The 24,442-nt window shown below is 44.1% G+C and overlaps 2 protein-coding genes across 3 annotated transcripts in view; one reads left to right on the forward strand and one right to left on the reverse strand.

Annotated features, from left to right (window-relative positions):
* Window positions 1–10,323, forward strand: part of VAMP1 (vesicle associated membrane protein 1) — a 47,165-nt gene extending 36,842 nt beyond the window's left edge. For both annotated transcript variants that reach the window (XR_012777013.1, XR_012777015.1), the window contains one exon: window positions 9,441–10,323. The gene's annotated coding sequence lies outside the window, so the exon portion shown is untranslated. The remainder of the gene's footprint in view (window positions 1–9,440) is intronic.
* FBXO40 (F-box protein 40) lies at window positions 8,948–13,689 on the reverse strand. The gene is made up of 3 exons (XM_075492896.1): window positions 13,591–13,689; window positions 11,259–13,157; window positions 8,948–9,145 (listed from the first exon to the last, which is right to left on the reverse strand). Exons 1-3 carry the CDS (start codon window positions 13,687–13,689, stop codon window positions 8,948–8,950), a joined length of 2,196 nt encoding a protein of 731 aa, XP_075349011.1.
* Between the last annotated feature and the right edge of the window lie 10,753 nt (window positions 13,690–24,442).

Genomic DNA, 24,442 nt, shown 5'->3' on the forward strand with positions numbered 1-24,442 from the left:
CCAGCTCCAGCTTCATGGGAAAAAACCATCATGCAAAGAAAATCAAGCCACAGGAGAGAAAATGGATGGTATTTTAACTACTGCTTTTCCCCATCTTTCAGACACAGGGAGAGAAAATGGCTGCTGCTCTGCTGGTCTATTCCTCTCTTCACAGTCTTGCTAGCCCTGCAGTAACACAACTTACCCTTGCTGTGGCCTGCTATAATCATGTATACACACCTGTAGGAAACCATGATAACCCCCAGCCCCAGCTCTTCCAGTACAACTTTCTGACACCCAGCCCAAGAAGCACCTTGCACTGGCCAGATATGGGTTCTTGATACAGACTTACCCCTTGCATCCCAATCTCATCCTTACTCACCACCTCAGTTCTACTTGGAAAAGCCTAACAAGGAATATTAATTCTGCTTGCTGAAGTTATGCTTAGGAGCCCTGAGCTGTCAGATGTGGCGAGCTGCTCTGATGAGCTCTCCCACTGCCTCACCAGGGTAATATCACACACCTACCAGCCCACCCTGTGAGTCCCTGCATCCCCCTTCAATCTGAGATGCACTCGGCTCTGCTCCCCTGGCCTTACATGTTATTATTCAGCATTATCTGTGCTCTCAGAGGGCACCCACTTATTCCCATCAGCCAATGAAGCAGAGCACAAGTGTCTGTGCAACTCCTTCATCCCACACAAATGCAACAAGAGTGCTCTGCTCAGGCAAGGCTCCTTTCTCTGATTTGTTTTTATACCTGCTCCAGTGGAGCCAAAACTGCATTTCAGCAGATTTGCCCATGAGTTGTTTATGCAGAGGAGCTGGGGGAGGTCTGCAGCCTGTGCTATGGCTGTGAAACAAGTTGTGGGTTGCTGCCTGCAGAGAGCCTCAAACACAGTAGTTGTGATAGACTTTGTTTTGCAGAGCCACTCTTGCCACTCTTGACTGTAAGCCACTCTTGACTGTTCTCAGTAATCAAATCACTCCAGGTGTCTGCTAAAGCTGACTCTCTTCAGTTCTCCAGAGCTGCAATCCATTGCACACTGGATCAGCCTGGCTAAAAGGAACAGCTCTGGTAAAAAGTTGCGCAACTTACCAAGCTAGCTAGTAAATGTAACTTTACCTTGTAAGTATCATGTTCAAGAGAGCCATTCAGTGATGCTGCAACTGCTGGGAAAGGGCTGTGTATCTGTTTTCCTACCCAGGGAGATGAAAACCAATTAAATAACTATGTGATGACAGATAAGGAGGTATCGGTGGGCAGAGCCCTAGACAACCTGGGAAAACATACACTACTTGTGATGAGAGAAGCAGCAGACAATACCGGTAGCCAAAGGGCTATCTAGTTCAGCTAAGGGAAGCAGGTGAGGCCAGGGAGGCAGATGACTGTGTACTACAGGGAATCTCAGGTGATGCTGTGGAATCAGAGAAGTGATGATGCGAGGAGACCTCCGCAGGTCTCTGATCCAACCTCCGGCTCAATCAGGTCACCATGATTTTATCCAACCAAGTCTGGAAACCCTCCAAGGGTGGAGATACTGCCACCTTTCTGGGTACCTGTTCCAGTGCTGCATTACCCTTCTGGTAAAAAAGTAATTCCTGATGTTCAGCCTGAACCTGCCAAGCTTCAATTTGTTGCCATTGCCCCTTGCCATTGCCCCTGTATCGCCTGCTACTGTTGAGAAGACTTTGGCTCCATTATCTTTGTAACTACCTTCCAGATTGTCGTGGTTTAGCCCCAGCCGGCAACTAAGCACCACGCAGCCGCTCGCTCACTCCCCCTTGGTGGGATGGGGGAGAGAATCAGAAGAGCAAAAGTAAGAAAACTTGAGGGTTGAGATAAAAACAGTTTAATAGGTAAAGCAAAAGCCGCGCATGCAAGCAAAGCAAGGCAAGGAATTCATTCACTACTTCCCATGGGCAGGCAGGTGTTCAGCCATCTCCAGGAAAGCAGGGCTCCATCATGCGTAATGGTTACTTGGGAAGACAAACGCCATCACTCCAAATGTCCCCCCTTCCTTCTTCTTCCCCAGCTTTATATACTGAGCATGACGTCATGTGGTATGGAATAGCCCTTTGGTCAGTTTGGATCAACTATCCTGGCTGTGTCCCCTCCCATCTTCTTCTGCACCTGGCAGAGCACAAGAAGCTGAAAAGTCCTTGACTAGTACAGCAACAACTAAAACATCTCTGTATTATCAACACTGTCTTCAGCACAAATCCAAAACATAGCCCCATACCAGCCACTATAAAGAAAATTAACTCTGTCTCAGCTGAAACCAGGACAGTATCCACCCCTTATTCCATACCATTTACGTCATGCTCAGGTCTCACACTATTCAATACATTCTCATTACCCACCATCACCCTTCCCATCCTTTGATATAATACACACATATCATTCCCTTAGTCTATGGACCACCCCTGTAAAATGTCTGTAAAATGTCCATAAATGTCCACAAAATGTCCACTGAGTTAATTTAGTCCATGACTTTGGGCTTCATCTCTTATGGTTGTTACTCAGGACAGGAGAGGTGGTGTGTTGCTTGGGGTTATTGGGCACCAAAGCCAGCTCAGGTCAGGTCACTGCTGCACTTGCACTGCTTCTTGTAAGGCTTCTCCTCCATTTGTTCAGGTGGTTCCAGCTGTAGTAATTCCTATAACATGCAACTCAAATCATGGGTTACAACAATTTAAAGGTATATCTATTACAATGTCCACCCCTGGTCCTTTTGGACCAGGATATAGGATTTAACATTGCAACGAACTCCTCCCCTTGCTCCTAGCCTGGCTAGCAACAAGGGTTTCCTGCTATAGTAATTCCCACAACATGCAACTCAAATCCCGGGATACAACAATTTAAAGGTATTTCCATTACAATCTCCACCCCTGGTCCCTTTGGACCAGACCATCAGGTTTAACATTGCAATGAAGTCCTCCCCTTGCCCCTGCTCCAGCTTGGACTTATCCACAGAATGTAGTACCTTCAGAAGTAAACTTGCTCCAACATGGCCTCATGCACAGCCACTGATGCTTCAAGGTGTACCTGCTGCAGCATGGACTTCGTCCACAGCCACAGATGCTTCGAGGTGTACCTGCTGCAGCATGGACTTTATCCACAGCCACAGATGCTTCGAGGTGTACCTGCTGCAGCATGGACTTCGTCCACAGCCACAGATGCTTCGAGGTATACCTTATCCAGCGTGGACTTATGCTTGGGCCACAATCCCTTCAGAGCTATACCTGCTGTGGCACAGACATAACCATGGCCACAGGCGTTTCAAGATATACCTGCCACTATAAAGAAAATTAACTCTGTCTCAGCTGAAACCAGGACACAGATATTGGTAGGAAAGAAATATGAGCAACTAATATGGGGTGAAAACTAGCTATCATGCAAGTAACAGAAATATGGTAGAATAACAGTCATCCCCAGTATTAAAATATTCTGCTGTTCAGGACTGATAGAAAGGAAGATAAAAATAGTGCGTTAGTATCACATGAATGATGTTATAGGTTGTTTAGATGAAACTCAGAAAGTTAAAAGAGGCTTTTCTCTGGTGCAGCTCAGAGCCAGCTGTGAACCGCTGAAGTTCATAACTGGATGTGTAGGGAGAGAGCTAATATTAAAAGAGATAAATCCCAGTAAGAACTGTGCTGCCATGGGGAAACTAACTTCAGAGTTATGGACCAGAGAATAATCTCTCATGATCATAATGGGCCTTAGGCCTATAATTCTCAATATGACAGATGACAAATTCCTTCACAAAACCATCACTGAACCTACAAAACATTCGTTAGTTGTAAATAGCAATTAAGTCATAGAGCAGGTGGTCATCAAAAATAGATTTGGAGCGTGTGATCATAATTTCCGTACATATAAATTAAATGGGAAGCTAAATAACAATAGGCCTGTACTGTACATGCAGGTTTTGTTTCAAAAGAAATTAAAACCCAAGGAATTAAGAAGACTCTTTAACGTGTACTGTAGCAGTAAGGAAAATGGATGTGAAAGATGCCCAGAATTTCTGAGAGAGATGCACAGTGGCTATGGAACTTGTGCCCCAAATAAAGAAGAAAAAAAATCCCTCTGTAGCTATCTGGATGAACAGCCACAAGGTGAAGAGTAAGGAGAGATAATGGCAAAGAAAACTCTTATTCAAATGTTTGTAGATATAATGTAATGTCAATCTGGAAAACAGATTTTTAAAAGAAGATAAAGTTTTTCATTTAAGTAAATAACTGAACCAAGAACAAGAAAGTGGCTATGCAAAGAGGATGGGGTCCAAAATAAAATAATTGTTAACATTAAATAAATATAAAATAAATATAAATAATAAATACAAATAATAGTCTTCAACCAGGAAAATTATAGTGAAGAGTGGAGCAGAGGAAAGGAGCATAATGAATATGAGGGTACAGGAACTACCACATCTGATTTGAAAGCAAAGCAAACATTAATGTGATGAAACTAAGAAAACAAGCTAAGACTTGGATTTTGCTGGACTTTTTTAAACCATAGTAATTTTTATTATTAAGAAAGCAACAAGGAGTTACAGAGTTTTGCAAAATAACAAACACTGTTCAGATAAACTTCACCTTATCTGTGCTCACTCAGTTTTGGGAGTTGGAGGCCTGGCAAGTAATTTCTCCCTCCAACCTTGACTTATGGTACGTGTCAGTAGGTGACCTACCTTTTCACCCCTAGAGAATTGTCATCTGCCCCATGTTACTGTGTAACACTGATTGGGAATTTCCAGCCCCATCCTCAAGGAGAAGCATTTATCCAGAAAGTCTCTTGTTGGCAGAACATCATGAGCGTACAGGAACATCAAAATCTGTGACTGTTCATGGTTTTACCATGGCCACTCAGCTCATGTTTCAAAAATCTGCTGGCTGAACACTCTAACCCAGAACAGAGGTTGTGCCACAGAGTGAGGTCCACTGTATAAATTACAATTCAAAACAGAGTCTGCATTTCACTGAGTTCACCAGGCTCATCCAAATATCTTACTTTGTCAGTAGAAACCTAATAAAATAAATTAAACTCTCCATTCCCCTTATGTGTCTGCTCTCCTAAATGTCACTCTTATTTTCCTAGGGTCTGAACCGTTTCCTCCTAAAACATTTGCAGCTGCATCACCTCTTCCACATCCCACTTCCCTCCATTGGGGTGTTCTTTTACTGTTCCCTGCTTACCTCTCCCCATGACACCTACAATCAGCCAGGTCTCTATCCAAACCCATTACCTTTCCTGTTTCCTGTCTTTCTGCTCTCTTGTCCCAAGCCTTTTTGCCCCGCACTGACCTCTCTGATTTCCACGATGCCATCATTTCTGTTCCTGTTCTTCCAACAAGTGGAAACACTGCAAAACACATCAGACTGGAGTGTGCGGACTATTGCTGTAGCCCTGTACAAGACGTGGGCAGCACAAACACGATCAAAGCCATGAAGGTCTGCAGTGTGTGATCTGGACCAAGATCTGGACCAGTTACTGGACTTGGGTCCCCTTTTCCAGTTCAGACTCTGCCACAGCAAAAGACCTTTTTTGAAAAGCACCAAATGCCCAATTTCTTCTAATCAAATCCCTCAAGCTGAAATTTAGGAAGAATTTTAACTTTCCATCGGTCAAGTTATGAGCTAGGAGCCTAAGGACTTGCTGAACCCAAATCAAAGCCTCTCGCCTTTTCACTAAGCTGGCGTTGTCCTCACCAAGATGAATAGAGCAGGCAAATTTGGTTCCTTGAAGCTCTCCAAAGCTTCTGCTGACTCTGCTAATGAGCAGGACCATCAACATTGAGCTAGCTTGGTGTACATCCTCTGATTAATTAAACTGCATCTGACACCAGCCCACAGCTCTCACTAGTGTTAAATGTGAGATTAAAGTAAGATGTGGCTACCAGCCGCTTCAGCATTTGCCAGGTGGGTATGCACCGATATAAGGGTGATCTCCACTTCCCTGTACAGCTTTCCCTCTTGCAGGGTTGGATTAACCAGATTAACCTGAAGATGACTGTGGATTTTCAGCTTCTACCGTATATGCTGAAGGTTACTTAACCAAATTTGCAGTTTACAGAAGTATACATATATATTGACAGGGCAGAATTTGTCTCTTTCTCTCTGTGAATTAACAGCCTGTGTCTCTCCAGCGTACCCTATAGCAGTGCCAGAAGGAAAATCATCCAGTCTCCTAGACGTTGTATGTACACCCCGGCTGATCCCAAGAGGTAGAGGTTGCGACATTCCTATCTCCAGCTTGCACCCTGAAGCACCACATTTGCAAAGGTTGCATCCTCCCTGTAGTCTGACTCCAGCATGTCCTGCACAGGGAAGAAGCAGGATCAGTGGTAATAAGGCTGGAACTGAAGTCATGCGATCTCCAGGAGCAGGGAGATACAAGAAGAAAATCCTCTGGCATCGTCAGGAGGCCAGAATCAGAATAGCAGTGGTGCCAGTGACACTGGCTCTAAAGGTAAAACGAGTTGAATTCATACCTAACATAAGCCACAATTTCAGGGCAGCTACACCAGTTTACAGCAGCTAAGTGGCTGATCAGGTGAGACATTTCACAGGTTAAACTAATTTTTTCATGGTCTCTTATATAAGCCTTGAACACCGACTTACTCTGAGACCCTATCATTTAAGGTTTTTTTTTTCTTCCCAAATTATCCATAATTTTAAGTGTCTCCATTTTTATGTACACAGCATAGATACTGGCATCCAATTTTTGGACATGCATTTGCAGCTACTGTGGTCTGCAGCTACAGTTGGGTGCTCAGCGTCTTTCAAAATCAGGTACGTGATATGCAAAGGATGAGGCCCTGATGTAGAGGCCAGTCTAGGAAGTCTGGCTGTATGTTCTCACCTCTGTCAACTTCCCAGTGTAAAACAGTGTGATAATAATATTGGGGGACCTATGTTATATGGGATGTTTTGAGGACAGGTGAGTTTTTGTAAGCAACTTTAAAGGATGGCCAGTTTGGTTTTGCACAGTGGCTTAAGCCACAGGATCAAGGATCAGAGCACCCAGCTTTAATTGCTCCTGGCCCAGCTTAGGTTCCCCGTGTTCATTTGCTTCAGTTTCCTCTGCATAAAACTGGGATGCTACTTATCATGTTTTCCACAGGATACCTGCGCAGACAAGTTTATTAACATGTGTAAAGCATTGTGAGACTTCCCAGAAAGGATCTGTAGGGGCAGAAAACAGAATATCATTAAAAAATAAATAAATCTGTAACTGCTGCTACTCCTGCTCCTGGGATCAGTCCACTGTCCCCACAACTCAGATGATATGCTGCTGAGGGTGTGTGTCTGGAGAAGAAAAACATCCTTGTATGGTTATAAATCTCACAAGGACCACTTAAGCTGCAAGCGTAGACAAGGACGAGCTGCACTCAGCAATGGTTTTGGTCACCACACAATTCATGCCTTTGATTACCAAGCATTCAGCTCAGGTTCATCAGCAACATTTATCAGTAGGAGAGGGCTCCTTCTTGCACAGCCTGCCTCACCCCAGATCTGCACCGAGACTGGGGACGGCAAGTGCGGCGTATGTCCATCCACCTGAGCCAGTTTTCACTTGGCCAGCTGAGGCAAGGAGAGCAGTGGTCCAGGCCAGCAGATGTCCCAGCTCCCAGCGAGGTCCTCCTACCTGAGATGGTGAAATGAAAGCCAGGCATCATGTCCTGAGCTTGCACTTCTGACTACGAGCTTAAAAAAGAAAGAGACGTGAGTCAGCACCACTGTGGCTGTGCAGCGGCCATAAGCTGTTGAATCAGTTTACGGCCATTTCAGAGGAATCCCACCCACCACCACAACTATGGCATTTCTAACTAGCGCCTCTGAAATGGGTTTAAATAGTGTCATAAGACAGGCACTGTTGGTGACATGCCTGCTTTCTCTCATCTGTTGCCTCAACAAGCACATTCTGTTTTTAAATTAGTGTATTTATTAAGAAATAAACCAAATCCTAATCACTCTTCTGCTCTGTAACAAAAGAAAAAATTCTTATACTCCAGCCCATTTAACTGAAGCAAACATTATCCATACTGTTACTGAATGGGTTGCTGAATGCCTTTTCTTTTACAGAAAAGAATATTTCTTTGACATATTGTTTACAGTTGCTTACAATTACAATTTGCAATTTACAACTGCAAAACTGAGGAGGTAAGGCATTCTAAAAATGACTTCAAATATTCTTTGATGGCTTTAATGGTTTTTTAAATAAAACAGAGAAAGCTATTTACTGAAAAATACAAAAAGTCAATCAAGCACCTAAAACTGTTTGCTACTTGGTTATTTCTAACAAAGAGCAAGTTTGTTTGCTTTGGTTTGTTTGAATGCTCCCATGAGCTCAGCTTTAGGCTGCGCTCAACTAGGCGTGCTTGCCTGAATCAGGGTCCTAAATGATGGTCTGTGGCTGTGCAGTGAATTCCTGAGTCCTCACTCGAGTTCTAATTAATTCACTTAATTTTGGGGGGGTTCTTTTCTTTTGCCCATGTCTCAGAACAGATTAGCAGTCCCTAGGTCTGCCAGGCAGGAGGGCATCTACCTGTGCTCCTAGAACTTGGCTTTCCAGCCAAAACTAAGGCATTTCAGACCTAGTTGAGCTAGGTACATTAAATGCTCTTGCTTCTCTCAGGGACATGGTACAAGAGCGGCAGCCTACCTTCAAGGTTGCAAAGATGCTGTTTTCAAACAAAATCCTTATTGCTTTCTTCGGGATGCTGTATTAAGCAAGGAACAGAAACATAAACAGAAAGCACATGATACCAGTGAGCAGTGGATGAAGTTTTTACAATTAAATTAATGCAGGAGAAAAGATACAGGATGTTTCAAATGCAGCTGGGGAGAAGACAGTTTTGTATGTCCAAAGGAGAGTTGGAAGCAACAATCTTTACACAGGAATCCCCAGATCTTCTTTTCAAGGGCCCTGAAGGGAGCGTGGCGGCGGGGAAGCAGGTTGTTCAGACTCTGCGCTTGAAAATAGAAACTAAAGTCTTTTGAGTCTGCTCTCGCAATTCGCACATGCCTGTCAGCAGCACGGGGTCTGTCTTGTGCTCCACTTGGTAGAAGGGACAATTCTTCAGGTGCTCTGACATGCACGCCACATCATTGTGCTGCCATTTGTTAACTCTGGAGAACAGGCTGCTGAACTGCCATATCTAATATGGGAAAGGGGAGAGAAATTGGGGAGAGAAAATGGGAATGTTGGTAAAAATAGAAGAGGATTTTAAAAATCTGTATAGGCTTATAGTGGGTGTGCATTACTTGTACTGAACAGGCTAGTGAACATCTGATTGTGCAGGGCTGGCATAACAAGTAAAAATGGGGTCTGTATTGTTATGTACCTCGTACTTGCTGGTTTTGCTGCTTTAGTCATCACCTGCCATTTTTAACAGGATTAACAACATTTTTAACATTTATCCTTCTACAGTTTTTGGTGTCAATCCACTGCAGGGCATGAGGAAATCCAGGACACCTGACCACTGCACCTCTACAGAAAACTCCACCACATGTACAGTGTGATCCAAGATGTTTATAAAGCAAAATGACTACAGCATGCTTCTGTGATATGGATCTAAAAGAACCTTGACTTCATAAGGACCTTCCAAAGCATCTATCAGCAACTACAAAGTAATTAACATTACAACACCATTGTTATTCACCCCACCCCAGAACAAACCTGGGAAGTCTAAGGTTAAAGTTATTCCTAGAGGACATACAAACTTGTAAAAAATAGAAATGTGCAGTAAAAATTTTACGATTCTGTTTGCAGTGATACCATATACCATTTAGTGATATACCAGCAAGTAGTGATAAGACTGTGATTAAGTCACTTTAATATTTTCTGTATACCATTAAATCAAATGAATTTTTAAAGCCATAGTAGACTACTTCTCCCTAAAAATGTTCCTTTCTGTGGAAGAAGGACAGTATGCGGGTGTGCTATGCTTAAGATTACCTGACCCTGTCCTAGTCCTAAGTAATCATAGCTATTATACACAGTAGTCAAGAAATTCAGACTAATTACAAACAGAATGTTTTCAAGCAAAGTCTGTGCATTGGAAACAAGATTCCTGTGTGGTCAGTATAGAAAGCTAACATGAAAAGGGTTAGACAGTCCTTAAATTCAATGCTGCTGGATGAAATTGTGCTACAATAACTGAAGTTAATTGCTATATGATTGCTCCAACCAAATTTCTTCCTTTTACTGAAGGAAGCCACATTTTCCAGTAAATTATTTCAGGCTAATTCCTGTTTTGGATTGGGCTAATTCAACTTGCAGCCACCAAACTTTGTTACACAGATTTTGAATTCACCATGCTTCATGTTTTCTCTTAATAATGAGTACCTTCTCTTAATAAAGAGTTATAAACTGCTAAGCTTCCATTTGATAAGAATCAATAGGTGGAGATCTTCAGGGGTGTGCTTGAAAGCTAGGTCCTTAGATAATTTCTGGGAGTCTTGCCTGGATCTCTCAATTATCTGTTCCTAGATCTCTGTCTTGTCTGCTTGGTCATGCTGGAGTCTCTCATGTTACTCTTTCAAACAGTTTTATGTTAGAGCAGCTGCAAGGCTATCAGCTAGAAAAAAACCCCTGTAATAACTATTGTTCGACTGGGACTTAGACTGAGCTATGTTTACATATTTCGTTCAAACTACCTGAACAGCCAATAAGGGTGGTAATTTTCCAGCACAAACAGTGGGAGACTAGCTTTGCAGAAGAAGGCTGCCTATCCCCATGCTGCTCCTTCAGGCGCTCACAACCCAAGGAGTCAGACACTCATGGCAATCCTGTGAACTACTAATCATGAAAGCCCTCAGGGTTGATGTGAATGCCTGAGCTCCTTTCACAGCCACGTCTCCTTGTTCTTTACCTTTTTGGCCTTCTAGAGCATGTTTTGGTTTTGACATACCCTAGATTGGCTTGTAAAGAACAAAAAAAGTATGAACTTCAAGTTCTTAAAAAAATCTATGTGTAACCTTTAAGTATCAGGAATTCTCAGTTCCCAGTGTCTAAAAGTGTTGCACATGCAAACAAGTTACCCAAGACAAGCTTGGGTGAGGACTTTCAGTCAGAAGATGTCCATTTATACCTTCCTACCGTTGCTAGATATACTGCATTTTACAGCCCTGACCCCTGACAACTGCAAATTCGCAATCTCATGAACCTTTCCTACATCTGCATGCTTATATGCAGCATCCCTTGCTATGCTTGTGTTTTATCTGGAGAGAACCCATGGCTGTCTTTTTCTCAGTGTCACAGTCACTTGCCTTTTTGTGAGCTTTCCACGAAGTACCGCCATGGGAATATCTTTTTTTCTCCCAGACCAGCAGGACCATTCCCCTCTCTTGAAGAAGAGTGGCACAGATGTCCCTCATCAGCACTGACACTTGCGATAGCTGAGATAAACTGAAGCTGTCCAGGAACCCCGCAATGTACTTGAGCACTTCCACTGGAAGGCTGCTCAGCGAGTCCTTATTTCTCCCTCGATTTGCCACAGTGGAATTGCACTTCCCTGATTCAGCAAGGAGGGTGTCCACCTCTGGCTTAATAGCAAATGTCTTGAGAGGCATGCTATATATAACCTTGGCCTTAAGTCCATCAGGGCGGAAGTGATTTTGAACAAAAGTACATCCCAAGTAGGCCAGTGGGCAGCGATGCTGGAACCATCCATCTAGACATGACTGGATATCAGTGTGCACATTCTTGAAGTGGGACGGGAACTCGTCTCTCCTGAAGAAATGACTGCAAGTGAATGTGAAAGCTGAACTGCTTTTGTTGTGTCTTCTGGTTACACATTCAGTGTAGAGCTCCACGTGGAGTTCTGGTGGGCTTTTTTCATCCAGAATATCTTCTAGAACAGCACTGGACGAGAAGGGATCCAGAGGAAAGCTGTATGTCTGTGTTGCAAAATCCATAAAGAGCCCATCAATACCCCTTGCTTCGGAAATCTCATGGCCTTTCAGCTCTTTTTCCAGTGCACACAGAAGTGTGGCTTTTACTATATTTGCCTTAGGTAGTTCTTCTAGGTTTATTCCCAATTCTGAGGTATCCACTGACTTGTCTGAAGTTGGTATCTTGTGGCCCAGTGCATCTCCTAGTCGTGCTCTTTTGCCACAGTAACTAACTGGCACTTTGAAGGTGTAGACAGTCTTCACCTCCTGAGCTTCCAAGTTCCCATAGACAAAGTCTTTTTCTTTGGGAGTGCAAGCAGCTAGCTGGCCAAAGCGGATGAGCATTCCCCCATGATGTACCAGATACATGTTGTAATCACCTACACCAACCTCCTTCTTCAGCCTCTCCAGGACCCCTTCTTGCCAGGGAGCCAGTCCTGTCATTTCTGTATTTGGTGTTACTTGTTCAGGCTTTTGGTCCTTTGCCTCTTCTGCACTGTCAGGTGCTTCCTTTGCCTTCTGTGTGGAGCTGGCAGCAGGAGGGGCTGATGCTGTTTTCTTGGAAGCCTCCTCCGTCTTTTGTCCTGTGCTGGCTGCTGAGCCTGTTACTTTGCAAGCCAGGAGCTCTTTGCTGAAAATGTTCTCCCAGGTTTTGTAACTCCCCAGATCCATTCCCTCTTTGTCCTTTGCCAAATCTTCACGCTCACTTTGGCTGAGCTCGGACAACTGGTTGTCGCCCTCTTGGGAACCACAGGCTACTCCTCCCATAGCACCTTCTTCCCCACCCATGGCTTCGTCCATTTGCTCTTCCACTTCATCCTCTTTCCTCCACTCTGGAAACAAGTCGGCTATTTTCAAAGTCCTGAAAAGTATCTTCTGGTCTCTGAGCGCCAAGGCTGTGTCCAGACACTCTTCGTTCAAGGTTTCTTTCATAATGTTCTTGTGGAGGGTTGTGTCTGAATCCATGTTTGGCCAGCGATTCCACTCCATCGAGCAGCAGACAACGCTGGCCGGACAGACCTGGAGGTGCTTTGCCAGCTTAAAGCGGGCCATGGAAAAAGGGCAGCCATAGGCTGAGTTGAGGCAGGAGACCTGCTCTAAGGGACAGAGCAATTGGTGCTCCTCCGCCTTGCACATGTGGAATGTGGCCCCACAGTGAAAGCGGCAGGTGATCACTATGCAGGAGATGGAGGGCTCAATTGGTGCGTGGCAGTGCCGGTTGAAACATCTCTCACAGTGCCTGTGCTGCCCAGGCGGAGCTTTCTGAGCCTGGTGCTGTGTGTAGCAAAGACAAAAAGACAAGAGTTATTGCCCGAAGGAGCAAGAATGGCCACAGGCCGTCTGCCTGTGCTTGGTTTCTACGCCTTAGGTGCTCATATGCACCTCTAGTGGGAATAAGGCTGTGGGCAAATGACTGCCAGCTCCATACAGTCATGTAGCAGCACTGATACCCATGGTACAGCGTGGCCTGATAGCAGTACAGGTACAGATAAGGTCCTTACTCATTAGCGCAGCAGAGGCAGCCAGGGTTTGGGAGTGAGCTGTTTTCTGTCCCGATATTTACACTGCATCTATCTATACCAAACTGCTGAAATCAAGACTGCCAGAGGCACAGTGAGGGAGCTTCCCACTTCCTCAATGCTGTTGGAGTAGGAAAGATGATGTTTCTTTCTCCTCTCTAGAAAAACTAGCTGGTCATTTGGCTTACATTTCTTGTCATCATCTCCCCCATAAAGACATGAATGTTGGGCAAATGAACCTCCCTTTGCTCTATAGCAGCAAGGCTGAGAGTGAGGATTATCATCATGATCCCAGTTCCTAGTGTGGAAACCAGCCTGGGTAAAGGCTAATTTGCCTGGCTTTCTTTACTCCGCTTCCCTGATTTACCCTTACACTCCTAGATGATGCCTGCATGTCGTGGAACAGAGACTGAGGGGAACTTTCCTTCAGGCAGGTTTACTTGCTACATCTACTTTCAGGTGTCAAAACCTGGAATAAGGCAATGCCTCGGTCTGCGTTTTGGAGAGAAGCTCCAGAGTGCAGTGGGGGCTTGTTGCAAGATTATACTCACTTGGTTAAATCAATTTTCTTTAACTTTTTTTTACAAACTGCCTTTCACCTTTCTTCCCCTTGCTGTCACCAGTGAATGCCAAGTAGATAGGAAGGAGGAGAAGAGAGCAGGTTTATCTCATCCTCAGCTCAGCACCACGGTGTGCAGGTAGGGCAGAAGGGGAACGACTAAGGTCTAACCTCAACAGAGCTTTTCCCTTCCTGTGATGGAGCAAGGGAGAGGTCAGGTCTGAGCATGCCTTTTACAGGGTGCCTCTTTGAGAAAGAATCTATTTTTGTTCCTTTGGGATCTATTTTAGAGCATGATCCTACAAAAACCAGTCACCACTGCTCTACTTCTTCAGTTCATCCTACATACTTGTGACAAGTCAGTGTTAAACACTATTCAGAACTGAATAGGTAATCCTGAGTTGATCATATTTTAGATTCAGTTTATGAAGGTGTTAGTGACACCACAAGGGGCCAGAAAATAGGGAAAAAGGTGCCAGGCAGCAAGTAATAAACAATACCAGTCTCCATTTCATAAATTCAGCTGCCACCAGGCAGCTCCATGAATTTAACATTTTGCAACCAACAGAGTGGATTAAAAGAACAAGTTGAGGATGCCAAAACAAATGTTTCAGAAATTTCAACCAGCTTTATTATATAAACAGGCTAAATGTTTTCTTAAGGAAGACTGCATTTCAGTTCTCACATTTCCATATTAACGTGGTTTCACAATATATATTTAAATTTTTCCTCTCCTCCCCTTAAAAACCTTTGATATAAAAGGGACATACAATTTTCCTGAGGTCCAACAATAAAAAGCAGAAGTACAAGAACATGATGTATGAAGATCCTTATATAAAAAGTTATCACTACCAGATTATTAGCTTTGTGTCAGAATGAACCACTCATCATCTGCTTTGCTTTCACTATTGTGTTTTTTATTCTTTCCCAGTAAGTCAATTAAATCAGTTTAATTAGTAAAATTAATGCACTTATGAAGTCTGCTTCCAAAAGCTCTCAGTTGCCCTTGTTCATAATATCTCTACCCTTGCAATAATTCCTGGCAATAGCCGTTACTTCTCCCTAAACACGGGAAAACAGAAGCACAGAGTCTGACAGCAAGTAAATGGAGATGGTGATTAGCATGAGGCATGCCTTCTGTTGTAACAAATCTAAAAACATAAGAAATTAGGTTCTGGGTTAGAACAGTGGTCCACCCAGCCCAGCAGGCTTCTTCAACAATGTCTGTAAGAGATGCTGTTTAGGGGGAACATGTAGGACCTCCTGTGGTCTTTTCCCCTCATACACAGTTGTTGGATTAGAGAACTAAAGGCTGCTCAGTCACTACTTGGAGCTACATCCCTGGATACTTCAACTGGTATCAGTAACTTTGCCCAAAGAAGAACTGTTGCAAGTAGAAAAGTCCAGATTTCTGACTTTCTGCTCCTTGCTGTAGAGGTTGCATTCTGGCTTGGTTCAGCCTACTGTGAATCTTTGTGGAAGGGAAAAAGCTAGTGATAAGGAGGAAATGTAGTTCTGTTTCCAAACAGGACCCAGGGCACTTTTTTTTTTGGTGAAAATGAGAAAAAGATTTTTGACAAGTCTTCCCACCACACTTTCTATGCAGTAGGAACTACCATAGGCCCAGCAGACTCATTTGGCTCTTGGAAAAAATATACATTATTAGTAAAATAATTTAGACTTTGTTTTTTCTAAGGTTAAAGAAAATACAGTAGTGTCATTTACCTAGATGTGAGTGCTTTTGCAACCCCAGGCTTAAGTGACCTAGCCCTGAGGAGAGCTGTGCTGCAGAGCAAGTAGGCTCGGGCTCAAAGGGAAGAGATGCTAAGTGAAGCTGCTTCCCCTCTCTTTCCTGAAGGCACTGTTTTAACTTCTCATCTTTCACATCTAGGCAATGGAAGTCATGAATAATGCAGGAGAAGGAAAGATGTCTGGGAAAGGCAATGCATGTGGGTTCCTGCAGTCACCAAAGACCACACACTTGTGTTTGAATTTGATGTGCATTAGTTGCTCAACACATCTTTGTTCCATCCATTGCAACTTCAAACACTGACCAATACCTACTGAATCCCATTCCTCCTCGGTCCTGCAGAGTAAAGGAATAAGTCCTCTGTGGTCCCTTACCTAGGGACAAACTTACGTTCCGAAGTATGAGGCTCAAGTACCTTAACCTTTGTTTGCATGGGAAGAGCTTGAGACAGCAATGCAAAAAAAAAAAAAAATTTGTGACTATCCATTATAACATTCCCTGCCTTGTCTTGGGAAGCACTTGCTTCTGCACAGAGGTGACACCAGGGTGCTGGCCAGAGTGGCCCCAGCCACATCCAGCCTTTAAATACATGTAGTTTAGGGTGGCATCTGTCCTGCTTTAGGCTGTTTAGTTACATCTACTTTTATGCGGCTCAGAGAAGCAGGAGATACAGATGGATTTATTTCACATTGGCAGCATCCTTGCTCTCTCATTCTTGTAGCATTTTGCTGCAAATATAATCTCTAAAAATAGTCCCAGCTATGACTTGCATAAGGTCAGAGGAAGGCTGGGTACATTACACTGCAATAAAAACATGAATGTGTGAATACTTTCCACTGCAAAACCAACTCAGAGAGAAATAATTGATAAATAAAAATAGATAAATAAAAATACATCTGAGGCACAGGCCTTATGGTTCTCCAAAAACACAGAAAGGACACAGAGGACCCTGCTTTCACACTGCTGTATGCAGAAATGAACCCCATCTGAATCACGTGTAGAGAAAGAAAACACATGCTTTTTTCATCAAAAGTGACCATATCAGAGCATTCAGATCCAGAATAAGTCTTCATCATTATTCAGATCTGCCATTTTTAGTTGAGTTCACCTCATCTCTAACTTGTATATGCTGTTCTGTCAGACAAATGATTTCTATACCTCTCTTCTCATTGTCAGATCTGTGAAGCTGGAGGACAGGAAGAAGGGAAAGAAAACTTTTCTGATATTTATCAGGGTTTGAATGCTGCTTCTGTTCTGACATGCTGGTAATCTGGAGCTCTGTATTTTAACTGATGATCTAGTTAGCTCAGTGGTTTAGTTGATGCTATTATTGTCAGTACACAAACTACAACTTTCAAAACCCTGAGCAGAAAGTTTACAAATTCTTGCCTCAGTGAGTTTGATACATAACATCCAGAGGCAGGAGACACACAGGTATGTCAGGTGATGAAACATTTCTCTAAACCTGTACACTTCTTGTTTCCCTGCAACATGCAAAATTTCCTGAGAGCTGGATCAGAAAAAAAATCAAAACAGAAATGCTCACTTGAATCATGTTCAAGCTACTGTGGAAAGAAAGGATACAAATTACAGTCCACAGTCTGTCCACTTTGGTAAATCTTTATTTTTAGACCATCATGACAGCAAATCAGGTAAGATTTAAAAATATACAGCTGCTATTTTAACTGCAGATACGTCTGTGTCTGGAGCAGATCTGTTCAGTGACAATAACTTACAGTTTATAAACCAATTACAATTTATTTTCAGTAAATATATATTTAATTCAGTTGCAGTCAATGAGCCAAAACAATAAAACTGTTTTCTTATTTGGTATTTGCTATGTGTGACTGATCATATGACATACTAAGGTTATACATCATATCTGAGCTCTTCTCACAGAATCAAGGGGTGACTCCCATTTTAAAAAAACATCAAAAAGGGCCACCAGAAACCCCAGATAGTTACCTCAAAGAATGCCTCTGAGATGAGATTGCAAATGAACATAAAACAAACTTCCTAAGATTTACAACTTGATAAGGAACTCTTAAAAAAAATCTCAGGAAAGTTTGCATCCAAATGCTGGAGCCAAGAATGTTAAAGTTATATATAATGTTACAACAGAAAAGTATTTTAAAAGAATGTGAATACTTTTGGTGAAGTGTATAGGGCAGATAGGAGATATTATCTATTTCTTTTAATCCTTGTTACTCAGTATGTGGTGTTTATCTGTTTTTTATCATAATACTTAAATCCTGAGGTGAATACAGAGTTATTAATTTCCTTACAGGGTTTTTCAATATATTTACTAATTTAGTATCTGGGGAGGTTCACAACCAATAATGAATTTATCTTTGCAGTACTAGAGTTGCACTTGTGGTTAAAAGATACTATTACTTCTATTTGGAAGATGTAGAATTAAAATATAGAAAGATGAAAAAAAAGAGAATTAAATATAATATTTTATATAAATAAATATATATACACACCCCAAGCATGGAGATGCTCAGGTTCTGATGTTTCACTTGCAGTCACATGCCTCCTGCACAAAAACCCTGGCAGAGCCAGCTGTAGAATCATCACATTTTCTAGGAGAGCTTCTAAGTCTCCTTAAACTAGAGGTTTTCTTCTCTTTTTGTGCAGTGTTCTTCCTCAATTACTACGTACTTAACAACCTCAGCAAGAAATCAGGCTTGGGTCTCCTTTTGCTACACAGATATATTTATTTCTTGTAGCTGAGGAAGAAAACACTATGCCATTGGAAACGGTACTGTACCACATTTGTACATGATTCTCGGGAGCCTAATTTTCCTAAAGTCCTGTCCTTTGATACAAAATAAAAAGCAAACCCAAGAATGCCACCACCTGCAATCATGGTGACCCCTAAGTGAGTCAAGCCCCACACCTTGACACCCACAGCAGGGATAGCTACAGCTTGAGCGACCACCTTGGCGCTAGGCATAGCGAGTCACTGTCCTTTGTGGCACACCTGCTCTGCAATTGCCATTCAGACTGATCTTGCATGTACCTGTTGCCAGCCATGCTTTAAATGAGTCAGGCAGTGAATATGGTACAGCCCAGGGTAGGTGGAAAGGAAGAATAAAAATTACAGATGAAATATTTCCATCAATAGCACTAATAAATTTCTAGCAAGCATGTGCAACACATAGTTTCTGTGAGGCTCAGACCTTGAACAAGTCCACATGGGTTTTATAGGGGCACTTTGATTCCAGGACAATCCTTCTGGTGAATCTCAAATCCCCAGTATAAGACATACAGAGTGAAAAGGTTTTCAGTGAGAGAACTGCCCTGATAGATAAGCCCAAAGATGGAAGGATGAGGCTGTGACAATTAGGGAGCTACTCCCTATATTTTCTAACTGGGGATCAGCTGATTGAGCCTGTGGTGTTTCATAGCAATAACCACTGGTTCAGAGTTACTGAACAGGTTGGAATTGCTTTATACTGAAAAAAAATGCTTTAAAATGACAGGGATGGAGTAGGTCCACAGTACAGTGCATCAGTCAGGCACATTCCTTGCTTTTCTTTCAGGGCACACATGCTGCTTAGCTCCACAGCAGCATATCAGCTTCTTTTCAGCCCCCTAAACCTGGCATGCAGGACAGTGGAACTCAAGAGAAGCTGTCGCGCCATCAGGCCTCCCCCTCACCTGGTAAATCTGTGCTGCATGCACGCAGTAAAAAGGTACCGAAACTTGCTGGTGCAATTTCTCTCTAGTGAAATGCACTGGTGCTGTTATGGGAGGAGTAGGGGAGAGTTCAGAGCAGTGAGGCATGGGTCACACAGGGCACTGCTGGTAAAACCCCACACTGCACTCCCCCCTGTGAGATCTGGATCAGCAATATTGCTTGCTCCTCCCTACCTGGCGCAAAGTAGCCATAGCTCACCTGAGACAAACCCACCCCAAAATTCCAGGTGCTGAAGTGGTCCCCTGGGCTGGCGGTACATTGCAGGGCAGCCCAACAGCAGGCTCTTGTGCTGAGCATGTTGGGGAGTCGTGTGGGAGACAGGCAGGACAGGGAGAAGGGGGAGGCTGTGGCATGGAGCTGCTCTGCTGCTCCTTGTGCATGTGAGGAGTCCCTTGGTAGAGACACAGTCAGGCAAACTCTCACTTTGCATCGATAACTGGGAAATGGGTTTGGTTTTGGTTTGAGTTCAGCAAGTGCTTTAAAATAACAGGTTCCAGTTTAGTTGCAGTTTGAGAAAAAAAGAAGAATGGTGCAAACTGTGTTTTTTTTTTTCTTTGGGCTCAGGTTTTTCTTTGGGCTCAGGTTTATGCCCTGGTAATAATCTCATTAACATACTTTTCTGAAAACTTCTTGAGATAATCAAGTTAATGGTTTTAAGCAAAACAAAAGAAACCTAGCCCAAGGCAGATGTCCCGCATAGTGAATTTCAGAGCTATTTGTCAAGGTCTAAGTCATTAAAACAACAGAGAAAAGATTCCTGAATAAAAATTGCTAAGCAGCCACAACTCTAAATGGTACAGTAGTACCTCTAACACTTGTGATTCTTACTTCATCATCTTATTATTCAGTCTGGCCTACAAACATACACTTTGCAGTCTGAATCAACAAAACTAACCAGATTTTAAGTCTTAGCATTTTTGCCAGAAGATTGCTCTTGCCTCTCCTCTGACCCTTACTGTATCTCCTTGTCTGTCTTCTCTCAGTTTCTTGAAAATTACAGAAATTGAATTTTTGATTTATCATCTGTCCTGCTACTGAAGCTCCCATCTTAGAATCAGCATCTTAGTTTTTTAAAACCCCAGATACAGTGCTGCAAACTATGGCTAATCCACTGAATATATTATGGAGGGGTTTTTTTTCAGAGCAGCATGTCACAGAAGCATTCACAGTTACCAGCTGCCTCTGTTTTAGGGTGTCATTTAAGACATCTTGTGTCTGATTATTCTACTTCATCTTAATTACTAAGGCTATTTTGAAGACGTCTTGATTTTCATAGCTCGATACAGTAATGATTGCATTGCATAAGGTTTGACCAATAAAGACTCCAACTCTATTTACAAACCTTACCTTAATCATAGAGTCCCTTTGTGTGTAACAAACACTTGCTCTCCTGGTTGCGCTCAGCTGGGTTGAAGTGAGGTGGGTAAGGGACAACTGCAAGCAAAGACAGAGGAGAGAATGGGAGGACCTGGAGCAAGCCCAGGCAGAAACATCAAGTAGTTTTGGGATGTTAAAAATAAAACCCATGCATGTGACCGTGTAGCTCAGCTTACAGAGCAGTCTCTTCTACTGTATTTGTTAACACTGTCACTTCTGGAGTGATACCTCACAGAGAAGATGTGAGAGGCAGAACCAATAATACTCTGTGCCCCCTGCATGAGAGGAAAAGATCAAAACCCTTCCTAGAGCCCTGTATCAGCTCCCTGCCGCTCTCTGATGGAGGTTTGCCCTTTACGACTTAACTCCCCTTGGTGCCCACACCAGTTTGTGGTTTCTGCTGTTGGAATTGTTGCCGTGCCCTCGGCTCCCATCATCACCAACTCTAGCAGCTGGTGCAGACAGCGATGGCAGGTTTCCAATCTGTTTGGGCAGGGATGGGCAGAAAGTCAGCAGGAATGGCCCAGAGCTGAGCAGCTGGGCAGATCTGCCTGCCTGCCTCCCAGGGACCCACAGGAGGCTCCCCAGCTCCAGCTGCTCCACTGCACAGTGAAAGGGTCCCACCAGCCACTGGGAGGAAGCCTGAAGGGTGCAGCTCCCAGTGTCACCCTTCCTCAGCCAAACCTGAGGAAGCAAAAGAGCAAAGGAGAGCAGTCACAATTTCACTGTCCGCATGGACCCATTAAAGCACTTCATGGTGAGTTTCATGGTAAGCACAGACATATGGGTACTACTACAGCTGAGTGAGGTTCAGGGGTGCAGATGGGGCACGCGCTGCTTCTCCCTGGTGGGTGCTCACCCCATCTGGCTGCAAAGACACCTCTTGTGATCCTGCTGCTGTACGCAACCACTTTTCACCACCTCAGAAACACAGAACAACATCTTTCAGCTGTGGCAGTAGTGGCTCTGAGATCCTAAGTCATGATGAACTTGTTGCTTTGCCTTATCTTTCTCTTTCCCTATCTGGGAGTCCGCAGTGACTTTCATGGTTTGAAACAGTGCAGGCAACTGTGTTTTCATTTTTAGGGCTGAACAAAATGTCAGTAGGTGACAACCAAGGCTTGCTGGTGCCAATCATAATTTAGTAGTGCTAAATATGGTTAGCAGTCTGGCTCCATGGCCTTTTTTAGAAAGGGCTGTATTATCGTGATACCATTTTCTGTCATCCCATTGCACTGCGGGAAACAGGGACCAGTAGTAATATGCCTAAACCCAAATTTCACCCAATCACAACACAATGGCTGATCTGTTTACCCTGTTCACTTCCACCCCTCCCCCCCCCAGTTCAAGGTCATTCTTCAGCCTTCAATATTGCTGTTGTCTTTTTAGACTGTTTAAAAACATGCTGCTTGCATGCCTCACTTTTATATGAAGTAAAAAATTATTCTCAAAATTCTGCATTACTGGTTTAGGAGTAAACTCCCTCCAGCTGAATTAACCCAGATTACTAAAATACTTAGGGTTTCAGAAGTAGCTGTTGTCAGAAATGAAGCTACCTTCTGTCTTAATTTTACTGGCACCTGATGTCAGCCTGGTTTTAGATCTCCATGTTTCCAGACAGTCTGAACTCTGGTGGCGCTTTTTACTGCTTCCATGTGTTGGTTGGTGATCACGCAGACCCAAACAGCCTGCCCTGGGCAGCCTCACGTAACACAAGCCTCCCCTAAGTTTTGCAAATCCTTGCCTGCAGGTGATGTCTGTACTGCAAAAAGGCGTCATCTGTGGTGGCCTTTTAGGGCGTGCAGAATGAACGCAGTTCACCACCCCTGAAAATGTGTACATGGTGGAGAGAAGGGAGCAGAAGAGCAAAGGTGATGGGAAACAGAAATTCATCCTTGTACCTGCAGCACACCATTGTATTAGCTCAGCTGCACCTGAAATCAGACTCTCAACAAAAACAGGAGAACTTGCAGATCTCTGCTGCCACCCTTACCTGTGCTAATTTGATTCAAGGTATCTCAGGAATGCCAACCAATGCTGTAACCTGACCTTCTGCTGCAGTATAGATGTGCTTACTGGCAGGGTGCGAGAAATGTGAAATCTCTGAAAGAAAAGTTTAACTGTTATTTATTTTTTGATGCAAATGCTCTGGGAGAAAGCTGTTGCCTGTCTGCTTTAATCTCTCATCTCAATTCTGTGAGTAGAAATACTATGCTATATAGAAGCCCTATGAAATATATCTACCTGTATGTATATGATATGTATATTGTGTATGTATATGTATACATATGATATATATACAAATATACATATCTACTGATATGGGAAAATCGGGCCAGATCTGGTAGCCTGAGAGAGGCGAGGCTGCTGCAGCTCCACGTCCTCAGCCCTAACCAGTAGCCAGGCTGAGCTTGTATTCCCAGTAGGGACCCCCACACAAACACACATATACGCCACATATATACACGGACAGCCACGCAGATTACACAGCTGGCCACACAGAGCACTCACACGAACACAAGCAGTGCCAGTGGCCTCATCCCACCCCCCTCTCTGGCTGAGCAGGATGGAGGTGTGCTATTGAGCATATATATATATACATACACACACATACACACACCTATGTATAGCGTGGCTCCCTCCAGCAGCGGGGCTCAGACAGTCTACCCAGTAGCTGCCCCTCGATCCCAGTCTCTCCAGTTCCCCTGATCCCCCAGTAGCCAGCTCTCCCGTGGTGGTCTCGCCCTCAGGGCCCCCAGCAGCTGCCGGGACTCCCCTGGCAGCCAGCTCCTCCCTCGCAGCCCCCTCCGGGCCCCCAGGCCCCCTCGCCAGCTGGTCTGGCTGCACCGTTGCGGCCGCTCACACACTCGTCTGGGCACACGGGCCCTGAGTCCCAGCCCAGTGACTCGCACCCAGACCCCCACACACCCCCTGCATGTGCTAATGAGAGTCCCTCACTCAGGGCAAAGTGAGAAAGGCATTCAAGGAGAAGATGGGACAGGCTGCACTGATCAGGCGCAGGGTATGGCCAAACCATCACAAACCATTTACACACAACCGTCCCTTTTTATTCCCGTATCCCTCTGGTTTCCCACACTCATTCCTCCACAAATCACCTAAACCCCTCCCTTTCCCGCCTTTGGTTCCTCCCCTAAACATCCCCTAATGAGTCCTGTGCAATCCCCCAACGCTCTTCCCCTGCATCCCATCGCGTGTCCCACGCTCCTGCACGCAGCGACCCCCCCCCCCCCCCCCAAGCCATAAAGGTGCTCTGGGGCTGCGACTCCCCTGGAACAGCTCTGGACAGCATGTCCCCTCCTCCGAGTCCTTAATTTGGGTTCCCACCTGCCGTTGTGCCTCTCTGGGCCTGTGGAGATGAACCTTTGGTGGGCTGAGGGCTCCTGGGATGGGCCTGGGAGCAGCCTGGCAGGGTACCGTTTGGGCTCCCCCTCCTGCTGTCATCTCCCTGGGTGTGCAGACAAGCTTTGTGCTCCTTTATAGGTGTGCAGACAAGCTTTTGTCACATAACCTAATGTATGTATCTATCCCCACATATACCATGGCTGACTAGCAGCTACTGTGGCTTTTTGTGCTAACTATGAGACCAGCGATCACCACCTGCATTTATTACTGCCACTCTGCTGCGTT

The sequence above is a fragment of the Mycteria americana genome, chromosome 1 (assembly GCF_035582795.1).
Source record: "Mycteria americana isolate JAX WOST 10 ecotype Jacksonville Zoo and Gardens chromosome 1, USCA_MyAme_1.0, whole genome shotgun sequence".
In the NCBI taxonomy this organism is placed as follows: domain Eukaryota; kingdom Metazoa; phylum Chordata; class Aves; order Ciconiiformes; family Ciconiidae; genus Mycteria; species Mycteria americana.